The following is a 17329-nucleotide window of genomic DNA, read 5'->3' on the forward strand; positions in this document are numbered from 1 at the left end:
AAGTCTGCCTACTTTCAATTTACAATGAAGGTACACCGCAGAGTTTCATGCAGCTTCATCTGAAACTCTCGACCTGCCCAAGGCTACACGAAAGGCCACTGCAAGGCACGCTCCTGTCCAGCCGCACGCCTGAGGACAGTGCAGCGCATCCGCGTTGAAATAACACATGCGGTGCGATTCTTAAAACGGTCAAGTGGAGATAACAATAAAAACCCGAGTTCCAAAGAAAAAGCAGGAATTGCCACTGATGTCCCTCGGAGAGGTTTTAAAAAGTCTCCAGGACCGCCATTCAGTCCGCCTTCGGACAAGATCCACCTCTTCGTCAGCCGTAGCTCTGCGTCCGGCGAGGCGCGTTGAACGCATGCGCGTGGGCGGCCCCTCCTCTTCCCGGGCTGCGTGCTCTGTCGGTGGGGATCATGCCCAAGGCGAGGCGGTCGAGAGGCTCCGGCGGGGCGGCGGCGGCGGCGAGCGTCCCCTTGGCTGAGCAGATCGCTCAGAGCGATGCCGTGAAGCCCGTTACGCGGGTCAAGCGACGGGGCCAGGCCGGGAAGCACGGCGGTGGAGGAGAAGAGGAAGACGAATATGTGGACGAGAAGCTCTCCCGGCGGATCTTGGAGCAAGCTCGCATCCAGCAAGAGGAGCTGGAGGCCGAGCACGGCGCCGGTAGAAGCCACGAGCCCCGGAAGAAGACGACTGTCCTGGGTGAGTGTGTCTAGTAAGCTTGCGGCTGGAGCAAAGCAGCAGAATGATGGGGCAGAGTATTTTCTTGTCCAGCCAAAGGTGTTCGGATAGACACGTGTTTTTTAATGAACGTTTTTGCTGCGGTTTACCGAAAAAACTAAAAATGATTAAAACTCAATAATAAAGTGCAATAAATTAGCGAAAGAAGTAATCCATAAGGTTTACACAGGGAAACCCAGGGTGAACGCATAAATCTTCAGGAGGCCATTGTGGAAGTCACCGCAGGGAAGGCCTACTTATAACTTGCAAGATAAATCTCTCAGTTGCAGCATCCCCAACCAAGAATATCAGAAGGCATTGAGCGATCAAGCAGGAGTTGGACCAGCCTCTCTCATAGGAGATTATCTGTCAGGAAAACCAAAACTGGCTAGGTTCTAAAATCTGGTCTTGACCCCGACTGAAAGTAGTCAAAATCAGTATTTGTTTCATGCAGACACCATCAGTTGATCCGTGCATTTGGAGGGAGGCTGAAGTTAAGCTTTGGAATCTGACCATAATTCCTGGGCAGTTTTCATTTTTAGTAGACAGGATGGTTAGCTTCTTACACTGAATGCTAGAAATGTGAAATCTTTTTGAGTTCTATTACCTACAGCTCTTATTTTCTCTATCCAGGGCAGTGATCTGATTGGGTAAATGAAAATTTGATGAAACATTGTTTTCTTGGCATCTAGTTCATGGCTGATTTTTTAGCTGCTGCTATTATATATTTATATGATATGATATAATATAATATAATATTGTATCATATTATATATAAGACTTGAAAGACCAGGTTAGGGACAGATTGTCATGGAGACAGTCTATGTGGTCAGTAAGAGATGACACCAGTTTGATGGCACGTGATCAGTTAATCATTATATAAGTACAGTAAACCCTCCATTTAATGGACTGTGGTTTAGTGGATTTGCATAAAATACACACATATAAAATCCCATTCCAATTTATGTATACCTAACAGGTAAGATAGACATTTATAAAATGCCATTGGGATTTAATGGACATTCTGCTGTAACAGATACCCCTTCCCCCACTTTAGTCATTTAAATCAAGGAGTTACTGTAATCTAAAGAAGTTGCTTCCTCTAAAATATTTTCTCCTTTCTTTTTCAGGGCCTACCTCAAAGGATGGAGATTCAGATGCAGAGGATGATGAGTGGCCATTGCTGGGGGCAGCTGGAGCCATGGAGAAGGAAGAGTACTGTGAAGAGATGACTGTAAATCCAGATGATGAAAAAGCCATTGAAATGTTCATGAGCAAGAATCCACCAGTGAGGTAAGTCAAATGATCAAATACTGATATTATGGTAACCTGTAGGATAAATTCTTTTCTACATTTTCTTTTGTTGCTGTCATTAGGTGAAAAATGGAGAGAGCACACAACACTGGTATAGAAAAGGAGAAATTCTGTCTAATTACCTCTTGTGTTTGCATCGTGTTTGTATCTCTGCTCCAGTGCTCTGTACTGTATATACCCAATTGTGTATGCCTGATTTCTCTGACTAGTGGAAATTAAATTTGTGGTCAAACTGTGAGCGGGATTATGAAACTATTTGAATTGTTTAGGTTCTCAGGAGTCCGGGTACTTTGAATTTTTCTAGATTTTACTATGGCTTTTATTCCTTTTCTCAGCCCCCTTTATTTCATCAGCTGCAAAATGAGGAGCAAGGCCTGTGTTCCTATTTAGTCTTGCTAAACATTACAAAACTCTCCATTGTGGTCATATGAAACATTCCAAAATCCATCACACCAACACAAAGTCACAATAATGTAAAAGAAAAAAAACTAAAAGATTGGAGAGACAAAACACAATAGGTTTCCAAACCATGGCATCCATATTTAATTATGATTTTAAAATGGAATGTGAGCAAATGAAGATGAAAAGACAGTTTGGCTTATGATTCTGTGAACTGGTCCTTAAATAATATTTAGTCTAGGAGCTACTTTTTTTACCAACAGGAAAAAAAAACCCAGTATACATTACAGTAGCATTACCAATTTGTTCTTCATGAGTATGTATGCCTGTCAGCAGTCTTATGCATATGACATGAGATAGGAGGACTTCCCATGTTAAGAGTGTTTTTTTATGGAGCTACTAATGCACCTTCTGTATGAGAATATTTGCTGGGCAGATACTGGATAGGGAACATCGCATATTGGGTAAGGACCTTTGGATGCTGCCAGTAAGGATCCTTCCTTGCAACAGAGGCATTGATCCCTGCCATGTTTATTTTTTTATATATATAATTTTAATTAAAAAAAAACAAGGTAAGAACTAATACAAACGAATATAAAGTAAGGGAAAAAAAATAAAATAAATCAAAGAGAAAGCTGAAAGTGCAAGAAAGGAAAAAAATAGGAAAAAAAAGAAAATACAAAGAAATGGCTTCCAATCTTCTTTACAGCAGTTATAAGTACAATTATAAATTTACCTCTTACTCTATGGTTACAACATAAGTCTCTTCTTTCTATAATCTATCCTGTTTAATCTTCAAAACCACAAATCATAAGTTCATTTTTTTCTGTTTTATGCAAAAAGTCTATAAGGGGTTTCTAGTCAGCAATAATTTAGATATTGTCTTTTCTCTAATCAAGTCAATTTAGCCATCTCAGCAAATTCTATCATCTTCACCAACCATTCCTCCATTGTGGATAACGCTGAATCTTTCCATCTTTGTGCATACAGTAATCTCATTGCAGTTATCATGTACAAAAACAGAGTTCCATTACTTTTTCCCAACTGTTTGTCCATCAATCCCAAAAGAAAAACCTCTGGTCTCATTTATATATTAATCTTTAAAATCCTCTGAATCAATGTGTGTATTTGAATCCAAAATTTTCTAGCTTTTTTTAGACATCTACCAGACATGATTGTTCACATTTCCAACATAAATCTCAAGTGCCTTTATACATTCTAGACAGTTTCTCTGGTGACATATACCAATGGTACATAATTTTATAAAAATTCTCTTTAAGATTATAACATAGTATAAATTTCAGTCCTTTTAACCACTTATTTTCCCATTGTTCCATCTGTATATTATAACCACATTTTTTAGCCCACTTTATCATACGTTCTTTGACTTCTTCTGTTTCCAATTTCAGTAAAAGTTTATACATTTTAGCAATTACATGTTCGTCATCTGTACACAATTCTATTTCAAACTCAGTCTTACAATGTTCAAAACCGTAAACTGTTTTGTCTACTTTAAATCTTTCTAATAACTGTCAATAAGATCCCTACCATGTTTAGACAGCTAACTCATTTGCTTCCCATCACTTGCCATGCTCTGGTCCAGCTTGGCAGTAGCCCCATGCTGTATAGTCACTTTCATTCAAAGGAGGTTTTCGTTTCCCTTTCTCCATAGAGAATACTTAGGTTATAATTCCTCGTATAAGTAGGTGCAGGACATCAGCAGATTTTATGTCACTATTGTAGTGTTTCAAGCTCTCATAAATTAATGATTAGGAATTCTGCCATGGGCCAGATTTTATTCATATCCACTGCAGGAGCTTCTCCACTGTACCCAGACATGACAGTTCAAATGGCACGTATCAGAATGCCAGTTTCTCCACAAGTCAGTCTCTCCTAATGGGTCTAAGCAGCTTCAGCCTATCTCAGAAAGGTTCACTTATTCAGGAGCCTCCAAGAGTGATTGACCTACAGATGCAAGTCCTAGGGGGTTGGTGATGTTCTATCACTAATGCTTCAGCATGATTTCCTTAGGGGATGGGGAAACCAGTGCTACAGTTAGCAATGCGGTATAATTCTAAAGCCTTTCTTGTTGCTGTTGTTTTAACCAGCAGATGGTGCTTTAATTATTGGATAGGGCATATTGCATTTAGAATCTTGAGGTTCACATCTACATTGTTTTGTGTAATATTGTGTATGTATCCAAAAAGGTACTATCTTTACAAATTTAAAATACAGCACACAATATTACATGGGTTACATCCCTTAGAAATTCTTCTTTATTTTAATATGCTAGTTATAGCATGCTAAAGTTCTTTGGACAACATAGATTTAAGGTAGTATTTCTTGTTGGCATAACTTTTTCTATAATGTAACTTTTTTAATATATTCATCTTTAACATTTGTAGAATAAGTAGTATGTGGATATATGAGAAGCTGTGCAGTTGGCATTTTGAAAAGTACAGCTTATTCATCAACTGTGGACTGCATTTAATGCTTATGCATTGCTTGTTCTCTTCCTACTGCAGCCATTGCATGCACCCCAAATCTGCTCTGAAGAAGACTTGGGGATTGTATGGGAGAACAAAGGAGGAATTCCTCCACTGGCAGCTGTGGTTCTATCATAGAACTTGTGCCACTAAATGTAAACCAATAAGCTTGTCTTTTCCAAAGAGATTGGACAGCAGTATTAAATGATAATATAAGTAAAGATTCTATAAGTAAATTCATTTCTGTAAGTAAAGATGTCAGGCTCAGTCCAAGAACAGCAAGGAAACAGTTCATCCACATTCAGTTATATTATTGCTTACACCACATAGACAGACTCTTGCCAGACTAAATCTATACTACCACAACTAGGGGATATACCCTGGAAGATTCTAGGGAGTGGCTATCCTGAACCTCTTATGCTCTCCACACTCCAGCTCTGGACTGTGTTGTCTTTTGCCTCCCTGCCCTTCCTGGAATGCATTCCTGATGCAAGGCTATCAGGAATGTCTTCCTGATAGCCTTGCTCTCTACTGCAATCCACTGCATCGCCCTCCCCTTTGTAAATAAGCAACTTGAAGATGTTGCCATCTTCAAGTTGCTTATTTTTACCATCATCTTCTGAACAGTGAAGGGCCACCTGTGAAACTTTCTTCTGCTCTACTAGAAGTCAGATTAGGAATCACCCTTAATGCTGCCTCTCCTGCTTAATTTGCTGATAAGGGGGTGAATAAGTTATCTGCTCCATTTCCCCCCTTTTGGTACCCATCAGGCGCACCTTAGCAGACATTATCATGGAGAAGCTGACAGAAAAACAGACGGAGGTGGAGACAGTGATGTCAGAAGTATCTGGCCGACCCATGCCACAGCTTAATCCTCGTGTCCTAGAAGTCTACAAAGGTGTCAAAGAAGTAAGTGTCATGCTGTGTATGTGTTTGTATATCATATATGTAGATAGCTGTGCATATGGAGCTAATTGCTGAGAAAACCTTCTAGTACAACCATTATCTTGGTCTTCTGCCAAAGCAGTACTGCAGGAGGGTTGAGGAAAAATAGGTTGTGTGGTGTTCATGACTAATACTGCACTTCAGTTTATTGTAGCAGCTAATATTAATTTGAAATGTTTTTGATGCTGATGTGTTAGCACAACCATTGTTGATATGTGAAAAAAATTAGAGTAATATCAATGAAAGACCTCTAATTTATATATTTTCTACACAACTTTGTGAACAGTAAATACAGCATGGAATTAAGGAATGCTGTCTATCTCAATCATGTAATAATCACTTTAAAATATTTCTAAAGGTGTTGTCAAAATACAGAAGTGGAAAACTGCCCAAAGCCTTCAAGATCATCCCAGCGTTATCCAACTGGGAGCAGATGCTTTACATCACAGAGCCAGAAACATGGACAGCAGCTGCCATGTACCAGGCAACCAGGTGGGATTCTGCTGTAAATAATGCCAGCATGCGGTCTTTCATTCCCTGCTTGTAGCTCCTTTCTGAGCTGGACACATTCAAAGTGACGGTTTCAAATATAAATGAAACTTGTGTGTGATGAAATATAGAAGTGAAAGAGGCTATTTAAACTATTTAAAATCCCAAGGCACCCTTTTCAGTTTTTTAAGTGTGGGATGTAATTGTGGTGTAATTATTTATTGTTAATATTTGCACATGCTTCAGCTACCCTGGTACTGTAGTTGCTTCTGTGCTTCTGAATGTTATTGCTGGGCATAATGCTCTCATAAAAGAAACTCATGCCCACTTCAGAAGATCCTGTATGGACTTTTTTGTCAAGGAAAAGATGCAGTGTTGAATTTTTTTTTCTTATGCTAAAACATATGGGTGAGGAGGACAAAACCGGAGCATTTAACTCAATGGATAGTGGGTGAAAACCACCATAGGGACACAGTTTAGGGACAGTTCATATTCTTTCTCACAGAGAATTTTTTAAACAGGCTTGTCTTGACCAGCATGTCATATCTTGGACACTTTCAGCCATTTCTGGTTTAGGAGATTTGCTTCCAAAAACCTTGTGAGTCCACAAAAAATGGCACAGCCTGGAGGAGGTTCAGCATGGCCTGGAAGGGGAACAGAAGTTCTGTGATTCTCTGGAATGTTCCATTCCTGAATTAGTCAGTTTTGCACATTCCTTCTTTTAAACATTAAGGTCTCTGCAAAGATTAATTTTCTTGTTGGGGATAGTTGTAAGAATTTTATGAGAGCCAGAGTTGTTAAAATCTGGTTTTTATGTGGCCTTTATTCTCATTAAAATGGGTTTTATTTTTATTTTAAGTTTTGTCTTTTGTGTGTGTGTGAACTGCCCTGAAGACTGATGGTAGTATAAAATGTTTATTAAGATATTCTAGCATTAATGGAGGAGACATTGTAAGGATATTGAAATGATATTCATACTATGTTGTAAGAGATTTGATCTTCACTAATCTAGTTTTCCCAACTGGAGTGTTTCCTTTTTCACCTTCTCTCCTTCCTGCCATGCATTTATTACCCCTTCTAGAATTTTTTCTTCTAACCTTAAAGAGAGGATGGCTCAGAGGTTCTACAATCTTGTGCTCCTCCCACGAATCAGAGATGATATTGCTGAATATAAACGCCTCAATTTCCATCTTTATATGGCATTGAAGAAGGCCTTGTTCAAACCTGGGGCATGGTTCAAAGGTGAGTTGATGGTAATTTGAAATATAAAATTGTCAAGCAATTCTTAGTTTCCTAGTATCAGATAGAAGACACATTGCTAGTGTTCTCATCTTATGAGCATTTGCTTCAGATTTATTTTCTCTTATACCTGACTGGTGCCATTGTTCCTGTAATAAACTTACTAAAAGAAGGTAGTATAATAGGATGTGAGCTAGACATTTCATTTGATCTGAAATATGTGTTTGCCTTTCTTCTATTTTTGCTTGTCAGACAGTATTTGTTCCCCTGCTACCATAAATTAATTGTTTTTATACCAAAGCACCTGTTTACCAACAACAACAAAAGATTCTGATGGATTCAAATTCAGTGAGGCAAGTCTCTTTCCTTAGGCTTATAATCTAACATCAAGGGGTTTGTGGGATAGGGGCACCCATCTCTGTCTTCTGTCCTTAATTCCAACTAGCTGAAACGAAACAGTCCAAAGGAAGAGGAACTCGGTGTTACTGAATCATCAGCTGGATAAAGGGAGAGGCTGACGTCTTTCAAAGTAGAATTTGAAAGAGAAAGATTGAAGCATGATGGGAGCGTTAATAAAGAGAGACAATTAGTGGAGGTTAGACCAAGGCTGGTTAACCTGTTCATAGCAGTGAGCTACAATTGGCAGCAAAAAATGGAGATCGGTGAATCTGTAGTTGGTCCACACACAAGGTAGTAGATCAATCGAAGGAGGTTGATCCAAGGGCAATATAATTCTTGAAGTTTCAGGTACTTAAAGCGTGAAAAATCTGGTGGTGTGCCAGTGTGAGCTTTTGATGAGGGTTTTGGTTTTTTTGCATGTTACATTAGAAAAGACTATAGTATCTCTGTGCTTCCCTTTCCCTTTCCTCCCAGGAATTCTCATCCCTTTGTGTGAGTCTGGAACATGCACACTGCGAGAAGCAATCATTGTGGGCAGCATCCTCACCAAGTGCTCTATTCCAGTCCTTCATTCAGGGTAAGAGGGCTAAGCTAATTTAAGAGTGGAAGGAAAATAGTCCTGGAATGATTAGGGATGTGTGTGTGGAGGAGGGTCTCCTTTGCCATTTTTTTTTAAAAAAAAATTTTAATTTATAAAATTTGTCACCGCCCATCTTGTGAAACGACTCTGGGCGGTTTATAGCAAGATAAAATTCATTAAAATGCAACATAAAAACAGTCCTAAAAATAAATAGGTTCCAAGAAGATGGAGAGTTGGTGAGTAATTCCGGGGAGTGTCATTAGGGGGCTAATCACCCTGTTCATCTATGTATCCTTGGCTCTCAAATCTTGCTGGTGAAAAATTATTTTGGTGTCTTGGGAGAAAAAAAAAATTCAGAATATGTTTGTTATAGAATGTTCCCTGATGCTGTGCTAATAGCTGGACTGAGAGTCTGCAGCAAGAATATGAAACAGCCTGCTACAAATCCTTGCTTGATTTGTAATATTCTTGTATTTAGTTGTTTACTTGTCCCTTGGGTTTGTAGAATGTAATACAAATGACATTATGTTATTAAAATAATGTTATTTCCTGAATGTTTTGGAAACATGACTTCATGCCAGAATTAGGGTGGTCAGTTTTTCCACTGGTCCTACTCCGATGCCCTGACAACAGCAGATAACAGCAACTAAAGCTTAAAGAAAACCCTCAGATTCTTATCTCTACAAATCAGGTCTCTCCCCAAAGCACAGAAAACACCATTAGTAACAGACATTGGCAATCTAAATTGTAACCATTTTGTACATTCGCTGCTCCAACCTCAACCCAAAGCTGCCTTTTGGCCAGTGCTTGTTGGGTTTGCTCATCATTCCCCAATTTGGCGCTCTCTATATGTGTTTGGCTTAACTATAATCCCAGCCAGCATGGCCAAATCCATGTCTGAGGCCATTGGATTTGGGGGACGGGGACTGGATTTACCATTTCTCTAACTTTCCCAATTCCTTCATTATTAGAAATACCAGTTTTCTCCTTCAAAGCAAATTTGAAGTATATGGAAGTTCCCTTAATGCTTTGCCCCTGATCACTCTTCACTTAATTTTGGCAATCAGATAATCAAATTGTTATATGGATATCCGTCCAAGTGTTGCTTCCATTTTGTTTCCCTCTCTTGTCCCAGGGCTGCTATGCTAAAGATTGCTGAGATGGAATATAGTGGTGCCAACAGCATTTTTCTCCGTCTGCTCATTGACAAGAAATATGCCTTGCCTTTCCGTGTTGTAGATGCTCTAGTTTTTCACTTCCTAGCTTTTCGGAAAGATCAGCGGATCCTACCTGTCCTTTGGCACCAGTGCCTCTTGACATTTGCCCAGCGCTACAAAGAGGACCTGTCCTCCGAGCAGAAGGAAGCTCTCTTGGAATTGCTGAAGTTTCACAACCATTCTCAGATCTCTCCGGAAATTCGCAGGGAACTGGTGAACTCTAAGTGTCGGGATATTGAGGGGATTCCACCAGTTGCAATGGAGTAAATGAAGGAAGGGATGAAGGACTCCATTTATGGGTCACTTCAGCTGTTGTAATTTGCTCTTGATGGGACTTGTAAATTAAAGAGTAAAATGATGCTACTTCATTGGAGTTTGGCAAGCCTTTTTGCAGGAGTTAGCTTTTATAGTTTTTTTAATTAACTTGCTGTGCTTGGGACAAGATAAGATTATTTTTGAAGATAGAGCCCTCCTGTAATGAATAAATATATATTTGATGGTAGAATTATAAAGTTCTTGGAAACCCCCCCCCCCATTAGAAAGGACTGTGATAACTGCTTGACCTTTGGAGACACTGATGGAGGAATATTATTAATAAAGAACAGCAAGATGAAGGGTTGCAATTCTGATTAATGGGAAGATTAAAAGACTGCTAACTAAATGAGGCAATCTAAACATCTGCAGAGGGCAATCATTGCTTTGTAGAATATGGCCTTTGTTGTAAGTGTGGGTAATCAAGAATCTTGTTCCCTTAAAGCAGGGATGATCACATGGTGACCCATGACCCCATCCACCTTACCCAGTCCCTGTGGAGTCAAAAGTGGCACTTGTATGCTGCTGATTTGGATTACTCCTTTCAGTGCTGAATGGAAGGGCGGCTGGTCAGACCAGACGGGATATGCAACTTGAGCATGGTAGGTAGAATCTGATCAGCTTTGCTTTCTGGGAGGGATGTTGTCCAAGTGTCGCAGATCACGCATGGTTGTCTTGCACTGCTTTTTAATAAGGTAATGAACACTTCTGTTCTCTTCTGGTCACTGGGAAAACTAAAATGAACTCTTTTCATTTTGAATGTTGACAGTTTGTATTCTACATCACAACCAAATGATTCTCTCTTTCTGTGTCTCACACACATACACATGTTCATACACAAAAGACAGCAGCCTTTATTCCACTAGTTGGGATCTTCAGCATGTTTCAGTTCCACAGTCAAAGGACAAGTGGCATTTAATTTTTTTTTTTTTTTTTAATGGGGAAGCAGTAAGTAATCTTGTTGCAGGTGCTCTTTTTTTCCTGGCTAACGGATGCAACCAGGAAGGTTGCTGTAACTTACTTCCCAGAAGTCAACAGATGCAGCCTCCCACTATCTTCCTTGTGATATTACAGTTAACTATGCTTTAGTGCTACAACCTCAGGACAACTCATCTCAAACAATTTAGAAGTGATGTCCTGTTGAGTCCTTGGAAAGTGGCTTATTTCACTGGCTGCTTCTGAACCAGACTGTTGGTTCAGAAGCAGACTACTGTGGCAACACATATTGCCACAGAGAAATGCCCTAAGGATGTCCAGGACTATACAGAGTTTGCTGGGGTCTGGGCAGAAGCTGCACATCCCTCAAACAGCTTGGCTGAGGAGGATTTGGACCCACAGGACTTAAGAGGAAACTTTCCTGCTTTCAGTACACAGTTACAAATCGCATCTGTTGCTATATTCTTGGTAAGCATGATGTGGTCCTTATGGGACTTTTCCTTGCCAAATTCTAACATTCAGAGCTTCAGCAGATGGCCACAAGTATTAAAACCAGAACTAAAATTGGTACGATACTTCCTCTGTCCTGAATTCTTCCTCCTTTGTTCTCTTCAGAATGCTTTTCTGATGTTGTACCTCTAACAACACCCAAGTGTATGGTTTTGTTCTCTGCTCCCTCTTGCCAAAATAGAATATATTTGGGTTATAATTCAAGCCACAGGAATGTTGGACAGGCGCTATTGTAGAATGTAAGGCTTTGACTACTAGGAACAGCTGGCTTCAGATGACCATCTGTGGTGGTTCTGATATAGCAGTTCGCATCATTACTTCTTTCCATAATACATTTCCTTCCTATTAGAAGCTGGGCCCGCTGTAGCCACTTTTCTAACTCTGATTAACACAGATGTGAGGATACCAAAGGTCAGCGCTTCCTTATTGGCAGGGAGTCAGCAAGGCACTTTTTCCTGTGCTTGTCTGATTGATGCAGCTCTAGGGCTGCATTAAGATCTTCGTGCTTTTGGGGCACGTTCAGTAAGCAGAACCCATTATTCTCAGTCTGAACTGTGGACAAGCTTACTGGTCATTCCTGCAGCAGCTGGGAATGGGAGAGTAATTGGTTTGAACAGGTTTCAGCTTCAGGGGTGATTTGGTTGAGTGGCTGTTCTGAGCAGCAGGCTTTTCATCCTGCGATATGTCCCCTAGGACAAGACACTTGCTAGAGCCCAGATTACTGAACAATTTGCATGTCGCCCATGTATCTATCTGACAGTGTAAGTGATCATAGGCTAAAGCTGTTAACTCTGTACAGAGCTGGTAAATTAACCGGCTGATGCAGCCTAGACCATTTCTGTGGATAGAGTTCTATGTTAGCGACTAGTAGCAGGATGCTAGAATGGCACTTGAAGGGGAGAAAGTAGTAAAGCCAAGCCAAAGAGAGGCAGTATCTGCCACACTTCTGGAACATGTTTCTAGACAGAGGAACCCAGTTGAGAGGCTTTGAATAGACCTTGTACCCATTGTTGTATAAAGTGGTGAATGGAATCAAGTTAGTGTCTCTGGTGGTCACTGCTTTCCAGCTGCATTTACACCCATTGGAATCATCCTTGGAAGAATCATTGTATGGTTTATGTCTTTAGAATTTTAGGCTTGGTTTGCACCACAGTAGAGTAGGCTAGGGCTTGTTTGTGGTCACAGTATAGGCTATTTCTTTGGGCATAGCATGTTCATGAATGCAGCCATTGTGTTTTGTTAACCCCTAATATATTATGTGGTTCCAGCTATAAGAGAGAGAGAACCATTTATGTTACTGAGTCCAACCTGCTGCTCAATGCAAGAATCCAATGAAACCATCCATGTAGGCATCAATAGCTGAGTGATTGGTCTGTAGTTCCTAGGTCCTCCTTTTTCTTCTTCTTGAAGTTAGAGAAAAGATGTGCCCCTCCAATCACCTGTTTTCAAAATCTTTATCAAAAAAGCTGGCCAGATCAGTAAGTTCCTTCAATAGCTAAGATGCAACTCATCTGCTCTCATTGAAGGTCAATAGACATTGTCTTTAACAAGCAAAATCTAGTCATGCTCCTTTATCTCTCTTCACAATGGTATGGTGGAACACATACCCTCTTCTCAGAAAAGACTGAGCCAAAATAAGCTCTGCCTTTTCTTTGTTATCTATAAGCTATTTGCTATCTTCATTGAGCAACTGGTATAATTGTTTCCTTTTTCTTTTTTGAACGCATCAGCCTATCTGAAAAATTGGTTATTGAATTCTAGTTCCCATTAACCTTAATCACTATGCCTTATGGGAGAGATGATAATTGGCTAAGTTCACTCATAGTGCTCAGTCATGGTTTGCTTAGCCAAGATTTACTGCATAAACTATAATTAGCTAGATCCACACAGCACAGCAAATCAAGCAAATGACATCATGGCATAGAGCCGGGGGTTTCAAAAACTTTCAGGCTCAGGAAAAGAACTAGAAGGGTGGGGCTTCTGATGTCAGCTGACAAGCTCACTCCTCTATACTATAGAGAAGGTATAAAGGAAAAAAACCCTCTGCAAAAACCCTTGTGGACTTGTTGTTCAGTCGTTAAGTCGTATCCGACTCTTCGTGACCCCATGAACCATATTGCACCAGGCCTTCCTGTCCTTCACTGCCTCCCTGAGTTTGCTCAGTTTCATGCTCATTGCTTCAGCGATGCTATCTAACCATCTCATCCTCTGCCATCCTCTTCTCCTTCTGCCTTCAATCAATCTTTCTCAGCATCAGGGTTTTTTCCAAAGAGTCCTCATGGACATCACGGACATTAAGATCTTTCTTGTATAGTTCTTCTGTGTATTCTTGCCACCTCTTCTTAATCTCTTCTGCTTCTGTTAGGTCCCTGCCTTTTTTGTCCTTTATCATGCCCATCTTTGCACTAAACGTTCCTTTGATACCTCCAATTTTCTTGAAGAGATCTCTAGTCTTCCCCATTCTATTGTTTTCCTCGATTTCTTTGCATTGTTCATTTAAGAAGGCCTTCTTATCTCTCCTTGCTATTCTCTGGAAATCTGCATTCAGTTGCTTATATCTTTCCCTTTCACCCTTGCTTTTCGCATTCCTTCTTTCTACAGCTATTTGTAAAGCCTCATCAGACAGCCATTTTGCTTTCTTGCATTTCTTTTTCTTTGGGATGGTTTTAGTTGCTGCCTCCTGTACAATGTTACAGACCTCCATCCATAGTTCTTCAGGCACTCTGTCTACCAAATCTAATCCCCTAAATCTATTCATCACCTTCACTCTGTACTCACAAGGAATATGTTCTAAGTCATACCTGAGTGGTCTAGTGGCTTTCCCTACATTCTTCAATTTAAGCCTAAATTTTGCAGTGAGAAGCTCATGATCTGAGCCACAGTCAGCTCCTGGTCTTGTTTTTGCTGTCTGTATAGAGCTTCTCCATCTTTGGCTGCAAAGTATATAATCAGTCTGGTTTCAGTATTGACCATCTGATGATGTCCATGTGTAGAGTCGTCTCTTGTGTTGTTGGAAAAGAGTGTTTGCTATGACCAGCTTGTTCTCTTGACAGAACTCTATTAGCCTTTGCCCTGCTTCATTTTGTACTCCAAGGCCAAACTTGCCTGTTATTCCGATTACTCCTTGACTTCCTACTTTAGCATTCCAGTCCCCTATGATGAAAAGGACATCTTTTTTTGGTGCTAGTTCTAGAAGGTGTTGTAGGTCTTCATAGAAGTGGTCAACTTCAGCTTCTTCGGCATCAGTGGTTGGGGCATAGACTTGGATTACTGTGATGTTGAATGGTTTGCCTTGGATACGCACGGAGATCGTTCTGTCGTTTTTGAGGTTGTACCCCATTACTGCCTTTCCCACTCTCTTATTGACTATGAGTGCAACTCCATTTCTTCTAAGGGTTTCTTGTCCACAGTAGTAGATATAATGGTCACCTGAATTAAATTCACCCATTCCTGTCCATTTCAATTGAATTAAATTCAATTCATTCCTGATTCCCAAGATGTCGATGTTCAATCTTGTCATCTCATGTTTGACCATATCCAGCTTGCCTTGGTTCATAGATCTTACATTCCAGGTGCCTATACAATATTGTTCTTTACAGCATTGGACCTTCTTTTCGCTTCCAGATACATCCACAGCTGAACGTCCTTTCACCTTTGGCCCAGCCGCTTCACTCTTTCTGGAGCTACTTGGAATTGCCCTCCGCTCTTCCCCAGTAGCATATTGGACACCTTCCAACCTGAGGGGCTCATCTTCCGGCATCATATCTTTTAGCCTTTTAACATTGTCCATGGGGTTTTCTTGGCAAGGATACTGGAGTGGGTTGCCATTTCCTTCTCCAGTGGACCACATTTTGTCAGAACTGTCATGACCTGTCCATCTTGGGTGGCCCTGCACGGTATAGCTCATGGCTTCACTGAGTTACGCAAGCCCCTTCGCCATGACAAGGCAGTGATCCATGAAGGGGCCCTTGTGGACAGTCTTCCCGTAATCTTTTGTGGAGAATTTTTTCCTCAGTCCATTACAGAGTTCTCCTCTCCATGTTCCCATGGAATATATTCAAGTCCTCAGCTTACAGCAATGTGTGAACTAGGTCATAATTAGTCACCATTGAGAGGACCATTGCCCACATTTTGCCTATCATAAAAGTGACATTCTGGCCTTAGACTAATCAGCTATGGAGGCTTTTTTAAAAGGTCTTTTTTTTTTCTGAGACTCATTTGCCATATTTGATCAGAGCAATTAATATGAATGCTCATACGTTCCTGCCCCCAGCTCTTCGTTCTGCTTTTCTAAGCTCCTCGTAATGACTCTCTAACGTGTTAATGTACTGATTCCACCAGTTTCCCAGAGTATATTGTTCGAAAACGTATAGAGCAGCTCATTGCAGGAGGGTTTTTGACTGCAACTTTTCAGTAGAGTTGAGATTTATAGATACATGCCTTGTTTTCCTAGACCATAAGAACGTAAGCAGGGCCCTGGTGGATCAGACCCGTGGCCCATCTAGTCCCAACAGTCTGTTCTCACAGTGGTCAGCCACCTGCACAAGGAAGCCCACTAGTCTTCCAGCAGATGGCCTTCATTACATTTACTATAGGTAAGAACTGATCTTTGGATTTGGTATGTTAGTAGAAATAATATACCGTAGCAGTGGACCAGCATGTTGGATTTTAAAAACCCATCCTTGCAGTGTTTTAAATTTCAGAGGCCAGAAATCAGATTAGCTGAATGGGAGATAAGTGCATGACCCTTTGTACTGAATTCAGAAGACAAAAAACGTCATTCAAAATTGATCTGTTACTGAGTTAAATGATAACCAGCACGTTTGCAGATGAGTCCCATTCCTGAAATCTTTTCCCAAAGGCATCTTTCTCATTAAAATGTATTTCCTTTAAACTGAAGTTTAGGTTGCCTTTTGAAGTAAGGGAGACGGAAATTATAGTAGCATGAATATATAGCAAAGTAGTTAAAATGTAAAAACCAGTTCAGGGTGAAATACGCACCTGACCAAGAATAATATCAGAAATGGCTTCAGGCTAACTTCCCTGGGGAATGGCTTTCATACAGGAAGGGCCATCCATGACCATAAAAACCATCTTGTAACCAATCACTTCATATTAGTTATTACTAGGGATGTGGTGAAAGGCCACTAATGGTAAATGTGGGGTTCTGCAGGCTAATGGCATAATAAAGCGTTTCAGGCATTTTTTCACTTACTGTACTCCATTGCTTCATTTCCGCAAGAACAAAAAAAATGGCGTATTACACAAAAAAACAAATCACAATTCAACCACGCAATCTCAAATGTCAGCGCTATCCGCTGGGGCAGGCATAATCTCAGCATCCTCCAAATGCTCTCCGAGAGCCACGTGTGCAGAGTCCTGCAGAAGCTCAACCAGGAGGGAAAGATCCAGAAATATGAGGCAAGTTGTCCTCTGTCCAGTTCTTTGAACCGTAAGGATTTGTTAACCTCTAAGGGTGACCAGTATTACTGGCTACACCATATTGCACATACAAAAAAGAACTACCAATGCAATCTGAAAGTCTTGTTGTCAGGCACTTGTGCGCCTGGAAACCAACTAATAGCCATTGTAATTGTAGTGGTTATGTTCTATATATCCCACTCAAGTTAATAAACTAGCTGCTTCATTTCATGCTGCATTTTGCTGATTTTTACCTCTATAATATTAAAGCATAATCATTAATGTTATAGTCCTGTTGCTGTCCTTAACCATCCATCTGCGGGATTTAGCTGCCACAGCTGAGAAATGTATTCTATTGGAAT

The 17329-nt window shown here is 40.5% G+C and overlaps 1 protein-coding gene across 2 annotated transcripts; it reads left to right on the plus strand.

Annotated features, from left to right (window-relative positions):
• The first annotated feature begins 369 nt into the window (after positions 1 to 369).
• On the plus strand, positions 370 to 17071 carry BYSL (bystin like). 2 transcript variants are annotated; one of them, XR_015798551.1, is made up of 8 exons: positions 370 to 702; positions 1851 to 2013; positions 5690 to 5828; positions 6223 to 6356; positions 7435 to 7595; positions 8466 to 8568; positions 9707 to 10702; positions 15171 to 17071. XR_015798551.1 is itself a non-coding variant. In XM_025165535.2 (7 exons), the coding sequence occupies exons 1-7, from the start codon at positions 417 to 419 to the stop codon at positions 10053 to 10055; spliced, it is 1335 nt and encodes a 444-aa protein (XP_025021303.1). In that variant the 5' UTR covers positions 370 to 416; the 3' UTR covers positions 10056 to 17071. The 2 variants fall into 2 exon arrangements, 1 of the variants encoding a protein (XP_025021303.1); XM_025165535.2 differs by having other exon boundaries at positions 9707 to 17071.
• Positions 17072 to 17329: the final 258 nt, after the last annotated feature.

The sequence above is a fragment of the Python bivittatus genome, unplaced genomic scaffold (assembly GCF_059951505.1).
Source record: "Python bivittatus isolate LINGU-HERP-01145 unplaced genomic scaffold, Pbiv_v1 ctg000700_np1212, whole genome shotgun sequence".
NCBI classification, from domain to species: Eukaryota; Metazoa; Chordata; class Lepidosauria; order Squamata; family Pythonidae; genus Python; species Python bivittatus.